Raw genomic sequence first — 12,127 nt, forward strand, 5'->3', positions numbered from 1 at the left:
AAATACGTAAAATATTCCTAAAATGCGACTGTTAAATGTTCGTAAAATGTGACTGTTAAATGTTCGTAAAATGCGACTCTTAAATGTTCGTAAAAATACGTTAAATGTTCATAAAATGCGACTCTTAAATGTCCGTAAAAATACGCTAAATGTTCGTAAAAATACGTTAAATGTTCGTAAAATGCGACCTTTAAATGTTCGTAAAATGCAGCTGTGAAATGTTCGTAAATATACGCCCTTTAAATGTTTATAAAATGCGACGGTTAAAAGTTCGTAAAATGCGACTAAATGTTCGTAAAATGCGACCGTTAAATGTTCGTAAAATGCGACAGTTAAATGTTCGTAAAATACAACAGTTAAATGTTCGTAAAAATACGTTAAATGTTCTTAAAATGCGACTAAAATGTTCGTAAAATGCGACCGTTAAATATTTGTAAAATGCGACTAAATTTCGTAAAATACGCCCGTTAAATGTTCGTAAACTGCGACTTTTAAATGTGCTTAAATTGCGACTGCTACGTGTTCGTAAAATTCGCCCGTTAAGGCCTCGTTCAAACGTCGATCTTTACATGTACCGAACCTAATTGCAATTTGGGTCGACTCGAATAATTAAGAGCGGCAGTTGATTCAAACGTCTATACAAATCTGCCGATCCTAATTGATTCAAACGTCGATCTTTACATGTACTTAATAGAAACGTTAGGTTCGGTACATGTAAAGATCGACTAGGTTTTTTTAGAGTGCGACTACTAAGTGCTTGCAAAGTGCGGCAGTTTCGTTTTTGTAAAATGCACAACCGTAGATTGTTAGTAAAATGTACGCCTTAAGAAGCATCTGGTAGAATGCACGACAACAAAAAGGCCTTCAGATTCACGAGTTTGAATTACTCTTAAAATGCCGAATGTAAAGGGTTCTGGATGTAAGTTGCTGAGAGAAAACAACTGAGGGATTGTCGTTGGATTTAAGATTGCAAACTTTCTTGGGTGGCAATTAAATTAAGTCAAGGGTGGCAATTAAAATATGTCAGTTAAGTGTTTTTAAAATTCACCGCATTCAGTTACTTGTAACCCTAGTATTTAAGACCTCAGGAAGAGAGTTAAGGCGGTCTAAAACATGATAATTTGAGGTCAATGAATTGATTTAGGAATCTTACACTTAGAGTGCCAGGAAATAATGAACAATGGGGAATAATTTGAAGATTGCCTATATTGTTAGGGGGTAGGGTATCAACTGGGTTTGGCCATCATCACTGAATTTCTGAGACACGAAACACTTTTTTCGGCTCGTCTTATCACGCACCCAACACCTGTTTACTTAAAGTGGATGTAATTTAATTATTAGGTCATAGAGAAAGAGATAACAAATTTCATTTTCTTTACGTTTTTAATAACTACAACAAAGAATAAATTTGAAAAAAACGACTTTTCTTGGACTGTTTTCTTTTCTTGGACTGTTCTTATTCTGTTCTGAAAGTCACCTGCGAACAAAAGCAGAGTACGAGATTTCAATTCTGAATCAAATCCCCAAACTTACGGTAATAATCGTTCAGGACAAACCCCATGAAGTCGGCACCGTTCGTGCCTTGGTTTCAAGTACCCCATTGTGTTCTCATCCCTAATCGCTTCTGTACCTCGTTGAAATGGTGCTGGCCACCACGTGTTTCTTTTTGTAAATCACTTGTTTAAAGCGAATGCTATGGAAGTACTACTTAAAACCTAACGACTTAGTACTATCGGAAAATCAAAGGGGTTAAACCACCATGCTGAAAAACCAGAAAAAACAAACAAACAAAAAATGAACATGATCGATCTAAAAACAAAAATATCAAAACAAAACTATTGGAGCTAAAGAGAAAAAACCCAAAACTTCCAAATGCAACGAAACTGAAAATTTGGAATTAACATTGATTTTTTGTATCATGCGAACACTTCTTACCGTTCCACTATCATTGAGATCGAGATTTATACAATACAAACACATCTTACCGTTCCACTATCATCGCTGTCATCTTGAATGCCATATGCCTCTCCCTAAATGTGGCAGCATGTATTTAGAATATGCTGAACACATTTAAAAATAATATGAAAAACAATAATAACATAAAAAAAATTAAATCTCTCTAAAATGAAGTGTCTATAATTCTCTCCAGAGTCATAGACAATTATACTTACTTCATCAAAATTTGTTGCGGGTCCCGCCGGCAGCTGTTGGAATATAAGCATAATGAGAGATATGATGGTCACGTTGACGCCAATGAATTAACTAATTCAAGTAAAACTATCTAGGAGGTCCAATGTTTTCCTGATCAAAGGTGTATTTAAATGTTCGTAATTCCATCAATTTAACCATCAGTTTTTAAAAGATATAAATACATCTAACCTCATTGCGGGTCAGCGCCTGGATTCTTTTTTGACGAACCTAGGATTTAATATTGTTCAAAGTTAACAGCCGTCCTCTCCAGCAAGCTCCAAGGAAAGACAGTCCTTTTCCCCTCAGCTTCACGTGTGAAGTAAAACTAAACTTTCGTTGTATTTTTGCCCGACGCAAGCAAAGTTCAAAAGTACTATTAAATCAATTTAGTCGTGTAATTTTAGCTATGCTCTAAAAGGTCCAGACTGTTGAATTAAGGGTTTAGTTATGACTTTACATTCCCCTTACTGTGATCAATTTGCCATATCAACTCTGTTGATAGAACCAGATGATCAAGATTCAATAGGCAAGGAATTGGTAGATTATATCTACTCTCTATTATTTAGCAACTGGCAGGGCGTGAAATTAACTTTTTTTTCTGATAGCCACTTGGCTCCTAAATTCTTCAAAGTGGTAGCCAATTCAAAAAAAGTTGGTCGCCATTTTCAAAGACAAACAAAATCTTTCTTTACGCTGTCAGCGTGCTAGAAAGACCCTCAAAAATTAACGTGCTACAAAGTGGACACTAGGATGGATGATATACAACGTTCAGGCTCATCTAAATCCAAGATGGCGTCTAGTTATCCATCGAGATGCATGTGCTACGTTTCGGAAACAAACTTAACGAGGAAGTTTTCCGCCGATTTATCTTTGCAAATCTTTTTAATTCACTATATCTCTTGGTAAGGTTATGATGAAACGTTCTAGTCGCCAATTTGGCGACTAACTTTCAGGATTTGGTCGCCAAAGTGAAAAATTTAGGCGCATTGCCGCATGTATTAGGCGCAATTTCACGCCCTGAACTGGTCGTGCATCATTCAAAGCCAATTTTTATTATATATAGAAAAGGTATTTTAGATCAATACAGGGTATGCACCTGACATAGAAAGTGTCCAAAGTGGCTGTGAATATTAGTGCAAAAGTAATTACCCATTCACTGTCTGGTTCGGTGACATCAAGGTCTCCTTCTTCCTCCTCTGCCTATGAACATTTTTGTAAGAATTATGTATTCATCTATGGTTGGCTTGCAATAGATCTAAGTGTTTCAGTTGCCTAGCCTTGAAATGTTTAGTAAGGGAAATTTTATGCAGAGCTATCTTTCTACCGTTACGCTTAGAAAAAGTTGTCACGGGAAATCTAATCTCAAATTTATTTAAATCAGCGATCATTATAAGCTTTCTGCAGGGTATTTTCAGAACTTTGCTTTCATAACCTTCGTTTGCGGTATCATATCAAATTGGAGATGCAAATTACACTTATTGTCGCTGTTTTCATGCGAAAACACAAACGATTAAGACTCTTCAAATCTACCAGGTACCTGCTCTTATCTACTTACCTCACGCTCACGTTGTTTTCCTTTGTCTGCGGCCTCCTATCGATACAGATATCCACAGTAAGCGTAAGTCAAAGGTTTACATAATACTTATTCTTAAGCGAAAAATGAGTGATCTTTATTGTGTAAAAAATTAAAAATTCCAAATGAGGGAGTGCGTTTAATTGAAAAGTAATTATGTAATTATCGTGGTTAGATCCCGGGGGAAATTAGTAACAACTATTGAGAGCGCCGAAAAGGAATGCAAGCTGTTATCTCATACCACCAAACACTCCAAAGATTTTGCTATCGTCATAAAGAGTGTTAAGAGTGTTAAGTATGGGGCGCGCTTGTCGATTCTATTATCAATTTTTAAACCAGAACATTACAGCATCCTCATATACACCAGGGATATCCCGACACCTTACAAAGCACGAGCTCTCAATAATTTTTTTAAAAATGTGAGCTTTCAAATGTCTTAAAATGCGCGATGTATCAATTGTCTTACAAAGCACGCTGTCTTAAATGACTTGAAAGGCACGTTGTCTCAAATGTCTTAAAAAGCACGATGTCTCAAACGTCGTAAAATGCACGATGTGCTATATGTCTTACAAAGCACGATGTGACAAATGTCTTATAAAGCACGATGTCTCAAATGTCATAAAAAGCACGATGTGTCAAAGGTCTTAAAAAGCACGATGTGTCAAAGGTCTTAAAAAGCACGATGTGTCAAAGGTCTCAAAAAGCACGATGTCTTAATTGAGCTAAAAAGCACGATGACTCAAGTGTCTTAAAAAGCACGATGTCTTAAATGTCTTAAAAAGCACGATGTCTCAAACGTCGTAAAATGCACGATGTGCTGTCTTATAAAGCACGATGTGACAAATGTCTTATAAAGCACGATGTCTCAAATGTCTTAAAAAGCACATCTCAAGTGTCTTAAAAAGCACGATGTCTCGAATGTCATAAAAAGCACGATGTGTCAAAGGTCTTAAAAAGCACGATGTGTCAAAGGTCTCAAAAAGCACGATGTCTTAAATGAGCTAAAAAAGCACGATGACTCGAGTGTCTTAAAAAGCACGATGTCCCAGAAGTCGTAAAATGCACGATGTCCCACAAGTTTTAAAATCCACGATGTCTCAAAGGTCTTAAAAAGCACGATGTCTCAAAGATCTTATAAAGCACGATGTCTTATATGTCTTATAAAGCACGATGTCTCAAATGTCTTATAAAGCACGATGTCTTATGTCTTATAAAGCAAGATGTCTCAAATGTCTTATAAAGCACGATGTCTTATATGTCTTATAAAGCATGATGTCTCAAATGTCTTACAAAGCACGATGTCTCATGTCTTATAAAGCATGATGTCTTATATGTCTTATAAAGCACGATGTCTCATATGTATTATAAAGCACGATGTCTTAAATGTATTATAAAGCACGATGAGTCAAAGGTCTTATAAAGCACGAGGTCTCATATGTATTATAAAGCACGAGGTCTCATATGTCTTATAAAGCACGAGGTCTCAAATGTATTATAAAGCACGATGTCTCAAAGGTGTTATAAAGCACGAGGTCTCATATGTCTTATATAGCACGAGGTCTCAAATGTATTATAAAGCACGAGGTCTCATATGTCTTATAAAGCACGATGTCTCAAATGTCTTATAAAGCATGATGTCTCATATGTCTTATAAAGCACGAGGTCTCCAATGTATTATAAAGCACGATGTCTTACATGTCTTATAAAGCACGCTTTCTCAAATGTCTTATAACTAACACTGAACAGGCTCGTTTTACGAGCACTCAATATGAAAATTTTTCAAACACTTTAACGGGCGCATTTTACGAACACGTAGCAGTCGTAGTTTACGCAATTTTAAAAATTTTACGAACATTTCACGGTTGCAGTTTACGAACATTTAACGGGCGTATTTTACGAACATTTTAGTCGCATTTTGCGAACATTTAACGTATTTTTACGAAAATTTAACTGTCGCATTTTACTAACATTTAAAAGTCGCATTTTACGAACATTTAGTCGCATTTTACGAACATTTAACGTATTTTTACGAACACTGATTTAAGAATCGCATTTTACGAACATTTAAGAGTCGCTTTTTACAAACATTTAACAGTCGCATTTTACGAACATTTAACGGGCGCTTTTTACGAACTTTTAGGTCGTACATTTTAAAAGCATTTATTACATAAGGCCATTCATTTGACCATTATTACATAAGGGTTGTTTACTGGTACTGTTTTATATAAGCCGTTTTTTCGTAAATTTAAATGGCTCTGTTTCATAGCGCCTTCGGCCCAGATACTGATATTGATCCCGATGTCTCGTATGTCTTATAAAGCACGGTGTCTCAAAGGTCTTAAGAAGCATGATGTCTCAAGTGTCTTTAAAAGCACGATGTCACAAATGTCGTAAAATGCACGATGTATTACATGTCTTATAAAGCACGATGTGACAAATGTCCTAAGAAGCATTATGTCACAAATGTCTTAAAAAGCACGATGTCTCAAATGTCGTAAAAAGCACGATGTCTCAAATGTCTCAAAAAGCACGAGGTTATAAAGGTCTTAAAAAGCACGATGTCTCGAATGTCTTAAAAAGCACGAGGTCACAAAGGTCTTAAAAAGCACGATGTCTCAAATGTCTTAAAAAGCACGATGTCCCAAAAGTCGTTAAATGTACGATGTCTCTTGTTATAAACGATGTCTCAAATGACTAAAAAAGCACGATGTCTCAAATGACTTAAAAAGCACGATGTCTCAAAATTCTTAAAAAGCACGATGTCTCAAAAGTCTTAAAAAGCACGATGTCACAAAGGTCTTGAAAAACACGGTCTTAAGTGTCTCAAGTATCTTAAAAATCACGATGTCTCAAAAGTCTTAAAAAGCACGATGTCACAAAGGTCTTGAAAAACACGGTCTTAAGTGTCTCAAGTATCTTAAAAATCACGATGTCTCAAATGACGTAAAGAGCACGGTGTTCCAAATGTCGTAAAATGCAAGATGTATCAAATGTCTTAAAAGCTCGACGTCTAAAATGTCTTACAAAGACATTTGAGCGACAGTTGAGTGTTCGTAAAAGTCCTAGAATGGACGAGTTTTTAAATGTCTCACAAAGCGCGAGGTCACTAAAAAAATCCAGGCAATCATATGTCAAAAAAGCCAGTTTGGTAAACTTTTTAAAACAGGTGAGTTTGGATTTAAAAAGGAACCAGACAATCACATGTCTCTGAGAGTGGGTAATCAAATTTGTTTAGATCCCCTTAATCAACAGTCGTGCAAAACCCACTTTACTATTTTCACTTGATATACTTTTAAAAGCCATGTATTTAGAAGCCAACATTGGCATGGCATTGACCTGGAGATAGGATGCTAGTATTGAACTGTATGGTAACTGCAAATTCTCTCCCAATTCTCCAGCAAATACTCCATTAATCTCATCATAACTTACTGATTGTCTGAGTTCATCCTCTTGTACTCTTCGGAACTCTCTTCTATCCTCCAACAGTTTTCTAAAGGTATAAAAAGATATTATTTTAACTTATATGACAGCTAAACGATTGATTTTTACAGGTACCACTAACATAATAAATTTTATTGCCTCTTTCACAAGACAGTGTCTATCAGGCATAGGGCATTAAGGGTTACAGAGTGAGGCTTTGTGACCTTTGCACTCTTTACACTATTTTTCATATACATTTTAAGATAAGATCGAGACATCAAGCATTGCTTCATACCTTTGCTCACACACAGCTTGTGCTGCAAGACAGCCTTCTGTCACTGCCCTTTCAATTTTACAGAGCATATCTGCATGACCTCCTACAAAATATATCACTGATTAGTACCTTTCTCAGTTGCTTGCCAATATTTCCATGCTTCAAACATACTAATGAACATTACTGATATTACCTATCCATCAAAAGGGGAATAGCAATTTAATTTGGCAGGCCATAACATTTCTTTTCTACAAGGTAACTAATTCACTTGCCTGTAATGATGTCTCCTGTAACTAGTCTCACAGGAGACATCGTGGGCTGAAAAATGCGACACTCCAACTCCATATCTTTCGTGTGATCAGACCTCCCACAAACTAGGGTAACATTAGAATAGAAAAAGAAAACACTAAGAGATTTCTGCATAGAAATGGCCTCAACCAACACGGCTTCATTAGCAAGAAGTAATGCCACTTGCCATTAGACCGATAGTTTTCACCAAAGGCTAATAATCATTCTGTTACTCAATCCATCTTCATTATCCATGCAATCAATTTCAGCCTCTTGTATCCACAAGAAAGAAAATCATATTCAATTACATATTCAGCCTCTTAATTTGCCTCCCAAAATCTACCCACTGACTGGTAATTTCACTTTAGCTCGACAAATATAACCTAGAAGAAGAAGTTTAAAATTAGCTACCTTCCACATCAAACTGAGATCCTACATAGGAGACCAGGACATAACACTTTTTGATGGTCTCAGTACTATCCATGAGTTGCCTACAAGAAGATTTAAACTTATTAGTCCTTATAACAAATAGAAAAATAATGTCCATGTATTTAGATTAATAATTGTATAACTGTATTCTGTATGTTAGGCCATGTTCTATGTGTTAATTTAAATCAAGTTATGAAATCAATCAATGTTTTTTTCCTCCCTTCTTCCTTCTACATGAGCCAAAGTATGGTCAGGAACATACTCACCTAAGCATACCTGCCGCCTTATCTGTTAGTTTAAAACGTATCAGGCACACCGGCTTCCCATCAAAATGAGCCTGCAGCTGCATCTGTGTGCAACACATTTAGAATCAAGTCAATATTACTGAATTGGGTTATCATCAAGAAGTTGAACTGAGGAGAATTGGAACTTAACAATATAGGATTAAAACAGAAAAATAAGAGTGCAATCTCAAAAATGTGATCTAACATGTTGATAGGAGGTTTTTGGTAGAAAGCGATGATCTGCTAGCTTTCTGTAAAGCCTTGTTTCCAATCAAAAGTGGTGTATAATGAGGAAAAAGGTTATATTTAATGATTATTACTTTCTTTGATTGAAGTAATGAGTAATGGACTTATTCCCCTAGCCTAAAGTCTTGGAACTACTGAGCATAGTTTTGACAGTCATTCATGCTGCAGCACTACAGAGTTCACCTTTAGTAAGCTTATTCCCTTGAAGTAAATTTTAAGTCAAACTAAAGTAAATGTGAGGAGATGTATACAAATTTATTTTAAGATATGCAAATATATATATTTGTATACAAATATATATATGTCAGAATGGCTCAAACTTGAAATCAGTTATTCAAGCCCAGTTTGCTGAGCATTAATGGTGAAACCCCTTAAATGTGTACTTCACTGAACACAGTATACCTGCAAAGCAGACAAGCAGATGATGGGAAGTCTTGGAGGGATTTTATGAACCTTCAAAAACTTGCGGAAAAGTGCCACATCATAGGCTGGTCCACTAGCAGGATCTGTATATTTTTAATCGACAATAGCATAATAAAACATCAGCAACACACATGGAAAATACATGGTACAGTCTACATACATTATTATTCATAATAAACATTTGGTCTCTCTAAAGAACTTATGTACTAACCAAGTTCTGCTAGTACTGTGGTGTCCTCCATCTCTTCTACTTCACCAGCTTCACAAACAAAAGAAAAGTTGGGATTACAGTATTCAAATGTAAAAAGATGCAAAACCTGATTAATGAGCTGATGCAGTTCAAAGGTGAGGACATAACCCACCCAGGCTTGTGTACATGACATAACATACATATACATGGCTTTTAAAGAACATTTGCTAATTGGAGATTTAAATCCATTTTATGAGCTTATGCTAAATGCCATCAGTTTGTTCTTTCCAATTTTTTTCTTGTGACTTTTTAGTGTAGAACCAAATGAAAAAAAGGTTCCTGAAAGCTTACTAACTCAGATTCTATTTAAAAGGTGAAATCTGAAATCCCACCCACATTTGCAGTAAAAAAAATGCTAATTAATACTAAAAATAACATGCAACTTCCCCCTTAACTTACTCATCTCAGGATATTATTAATTATGACTGGCTCACCTTCTAATACATGAGCAGTAGATGGCCCTCCAAAATGCACACATTCTACCACACCCATTGAAACCTTCTCCACTTTATCTGAAAAAAAATTAAAGTATGCATTTTTTATAAGAAACAGAATGTTTTTCATTACATTAATGACAAGATTAAATTTTCATCATGTACAAAATCTAGACCTTCCAAAGAAAGTAATAAAAGTCATTTTCTTCCACTTTTTAATGTTCCAACAAAGGACTATCAAGCACAAACTCCCACTGGTTCTTTGTGTTAAACTTTTAGAGAAAATTTTGTGCTAAGAAGAGGATCTTTGTGTACAAAACAAAAGACTGGAACATTTAGTTGCTTTAATTATCAGGTCTCGTGTTTTGTCTAGTTTTTCAAAACAACACAGTAATGTGTATGCCATTCACTACTTGCCATAAAATTGTCTCGTAAAATGTTCCGCAGTATTGTGAGGATCTATAATGATAAAGAAAAGATGTTATAGGGCCATTTCAACACTTGAAAACTTTCTGATAATGAGTTACATTCATTGCAATTCATACCAGTGGATATGCCATTTCTAGGTGTTGATGAGGATTGAGGTTCCATCATCTCATCATCACTGCTAAGATACACTAGGAAATCAAAATTAAGAAAGTGAATAAGTTCTAAAAGAAAAGGCAGATCAGTAAGCAAGCAGTTATTATTCAAATAAGACCAACATTGATGAAATCTTACTGCCCCATACAAATTCACAGTCCTTACCATTCAGATCGTTCAGATTGAGGAGCTTATTAGAAGCTGTATATAGGGTTTTCCAAAGAACTGGACTCACCAGAGAATTAACAATACGTTTCACATATTGTTCACATGCATGTATTTCTCCTTTACTTCCCAGCCACAATGAAAAATGAAGTAAGGAAAAAAGTGTCCTCAATTCCCCCCTTACTAATTCAGCCCCCTGTTCATTAGTGCAAAAAATGCTCCCTTTGACATAATTTCATGGTTTACTTGTGTCTGAGTTCATGTTCCACTTCTGGTATTTGGAAATGCTCAAAGATGAGAAAATATGTTTTCAACTAATTTTTTCCTGTCTCTCATGAAGCCTTACCCATAACTTAAACCAAATTTTCTACAAAAATTATTTTAATGTCAGATAATTATGCAAATCCCACACATAATTTGCCTGAAAAAAACCCTTAACATGTGATGGAATGTTCTCATTACCTGGACCATCGTTGTTTAGACGCTGAGGAGGTGGCGTTCGATTGGGAGTGTCTGTGAGAAAATAACAAAATCAAATGAGTTTTTCAATTTGTGGTAAAGAGTATCCACACGCTTTGGAAATAAGGCATATAACTAGGCTTTCATCATACCCATCAACAAGTTTGGAATGAAAAAGCTAAATCCTTACTATACACACAATTTTAGTGGTTTACAACATGGGATTTAGCAAAGGATACGTCATATTTACAATAGATCCGTGCAAGTTTTCAGATATTCTTTGTAGCGAAATTCAATTTAATTGAAATTGAATTTAATTTGTCACCAAGAGAACATCAGCATGTAATTCTACGAGATACCCAGAGTAACCGAGAGAATTTCACTTATGAAGTCCATCTTAGATTTGATAATCATTTCGCTGACTATTCTTAAAAGATTCTGTCTTCCTTAGTCTTAAATCTCACCCCGACGCTACCTAGTTGAGCAGAGTCGTAATTAGTAAAAGCGTACCAAGTTGGGAGATCGTGTCTTCGAATTCCTCTTCAACTATCATCTCTCCTTCAACTTCATTCGCTGGATCTGTTTTGAATGTAAACAAAATTAAAGCTACTACTTAAATGCATCGATTGGATCTATAGCTGTAAATATATTACAAAAGGCGAAGTAATTTGTTATCATCTTTGAAGTAATGTAGAATTAGCAAAAAGAACACCATTCCCGGGTTGGAAAAGTCAAGACAACTCCACAGGAAATGTGGATAGGCCAATGTCACATCAAATAAATATGTAGCACAAGTCGAGAGACGCAAGCCATGATCGTGGCCCCTTGAAAACTAACGTACGAGTTCGTCACCAGTCTTTTTCACTTTAAAATATCTATTCTCGACATGTAACAGTCGACTCGGGTATTCCAAAAAGCCCACCTGGTATATTTACTTCTTTTCAACTAGATAAAGGAATCAGGTTATGACATACACCGTTTCAAATTGTCATCAAGAATTATATGTCTCAATGATACAGAAAAAGAGAGTTTTTTTGTTTTAAAACTCTTACTAAAGCACATTATCTTCGTGGTGTGTTTGTTCAGCTCTTCATTGCCATACCTCACAGA

At 35.6% G+C, this 12,127-nt stretch overlaps 1 protein-coding gene across 1 annotated transcript; it reads right to left on the reverse strand.

The window, feature by feature from the left end:
* Positions 1-1,418: 1,418 nt before the first annotated feature.
* On the reverse strand, positions 1,419-11,746 carry LOC131796991 (uncharacterized). Its single transcript, XM_066166779.1, has 18 exons — positions 11,528-11,746; positions 11,021-11,071; positions 10,357-10,428; positions 10,229-10,270; positions 9,812-9,889; positions 9,339-9,386; positions 9,107-9,210; positions 8,441-8,523; positions 8,157-8,236; positions 7,730-7,831; positions 7,479-7,560; positions 7,193-7,253; positions 3,746-3,781; positions 3,340-3,390; positions 2,380-2,418; positions 2,172-2,204; positions 1,986-2,030; positions 1,419-1,477 (listed from the first exon to the last, which is right to left on the reverse strand). Exons 1-18 carry the CDS (start codon positions 11,568-11,570, stop codon positions 1,457-1,459), a joined length of 1,071 nt encoding a protein of 356 aa, XP_066022876.1. The 5' UTR covers positions 11,571-11,746; the 3' UTR covers positions 1,419-1,456.
* Positions 11,747-12,127: the final 381 nt, after the last annotated feature.

This window comes from Pocillopora verrucosa, chromosome 5 (genome assembly GCF_036669915.1).
Source record: "Pocillopora verrucosa isolate sample1 chromosome 5, ASM3666991v2, whole genome shotgun sequence".
NCBI classification, from domain to species: Eukaryota; Metazoa; Cnidaria; class Anthozoa; order Scleractinia; family Pocilloporidae; genus Pocillopora; species Pocillopora verrucosa.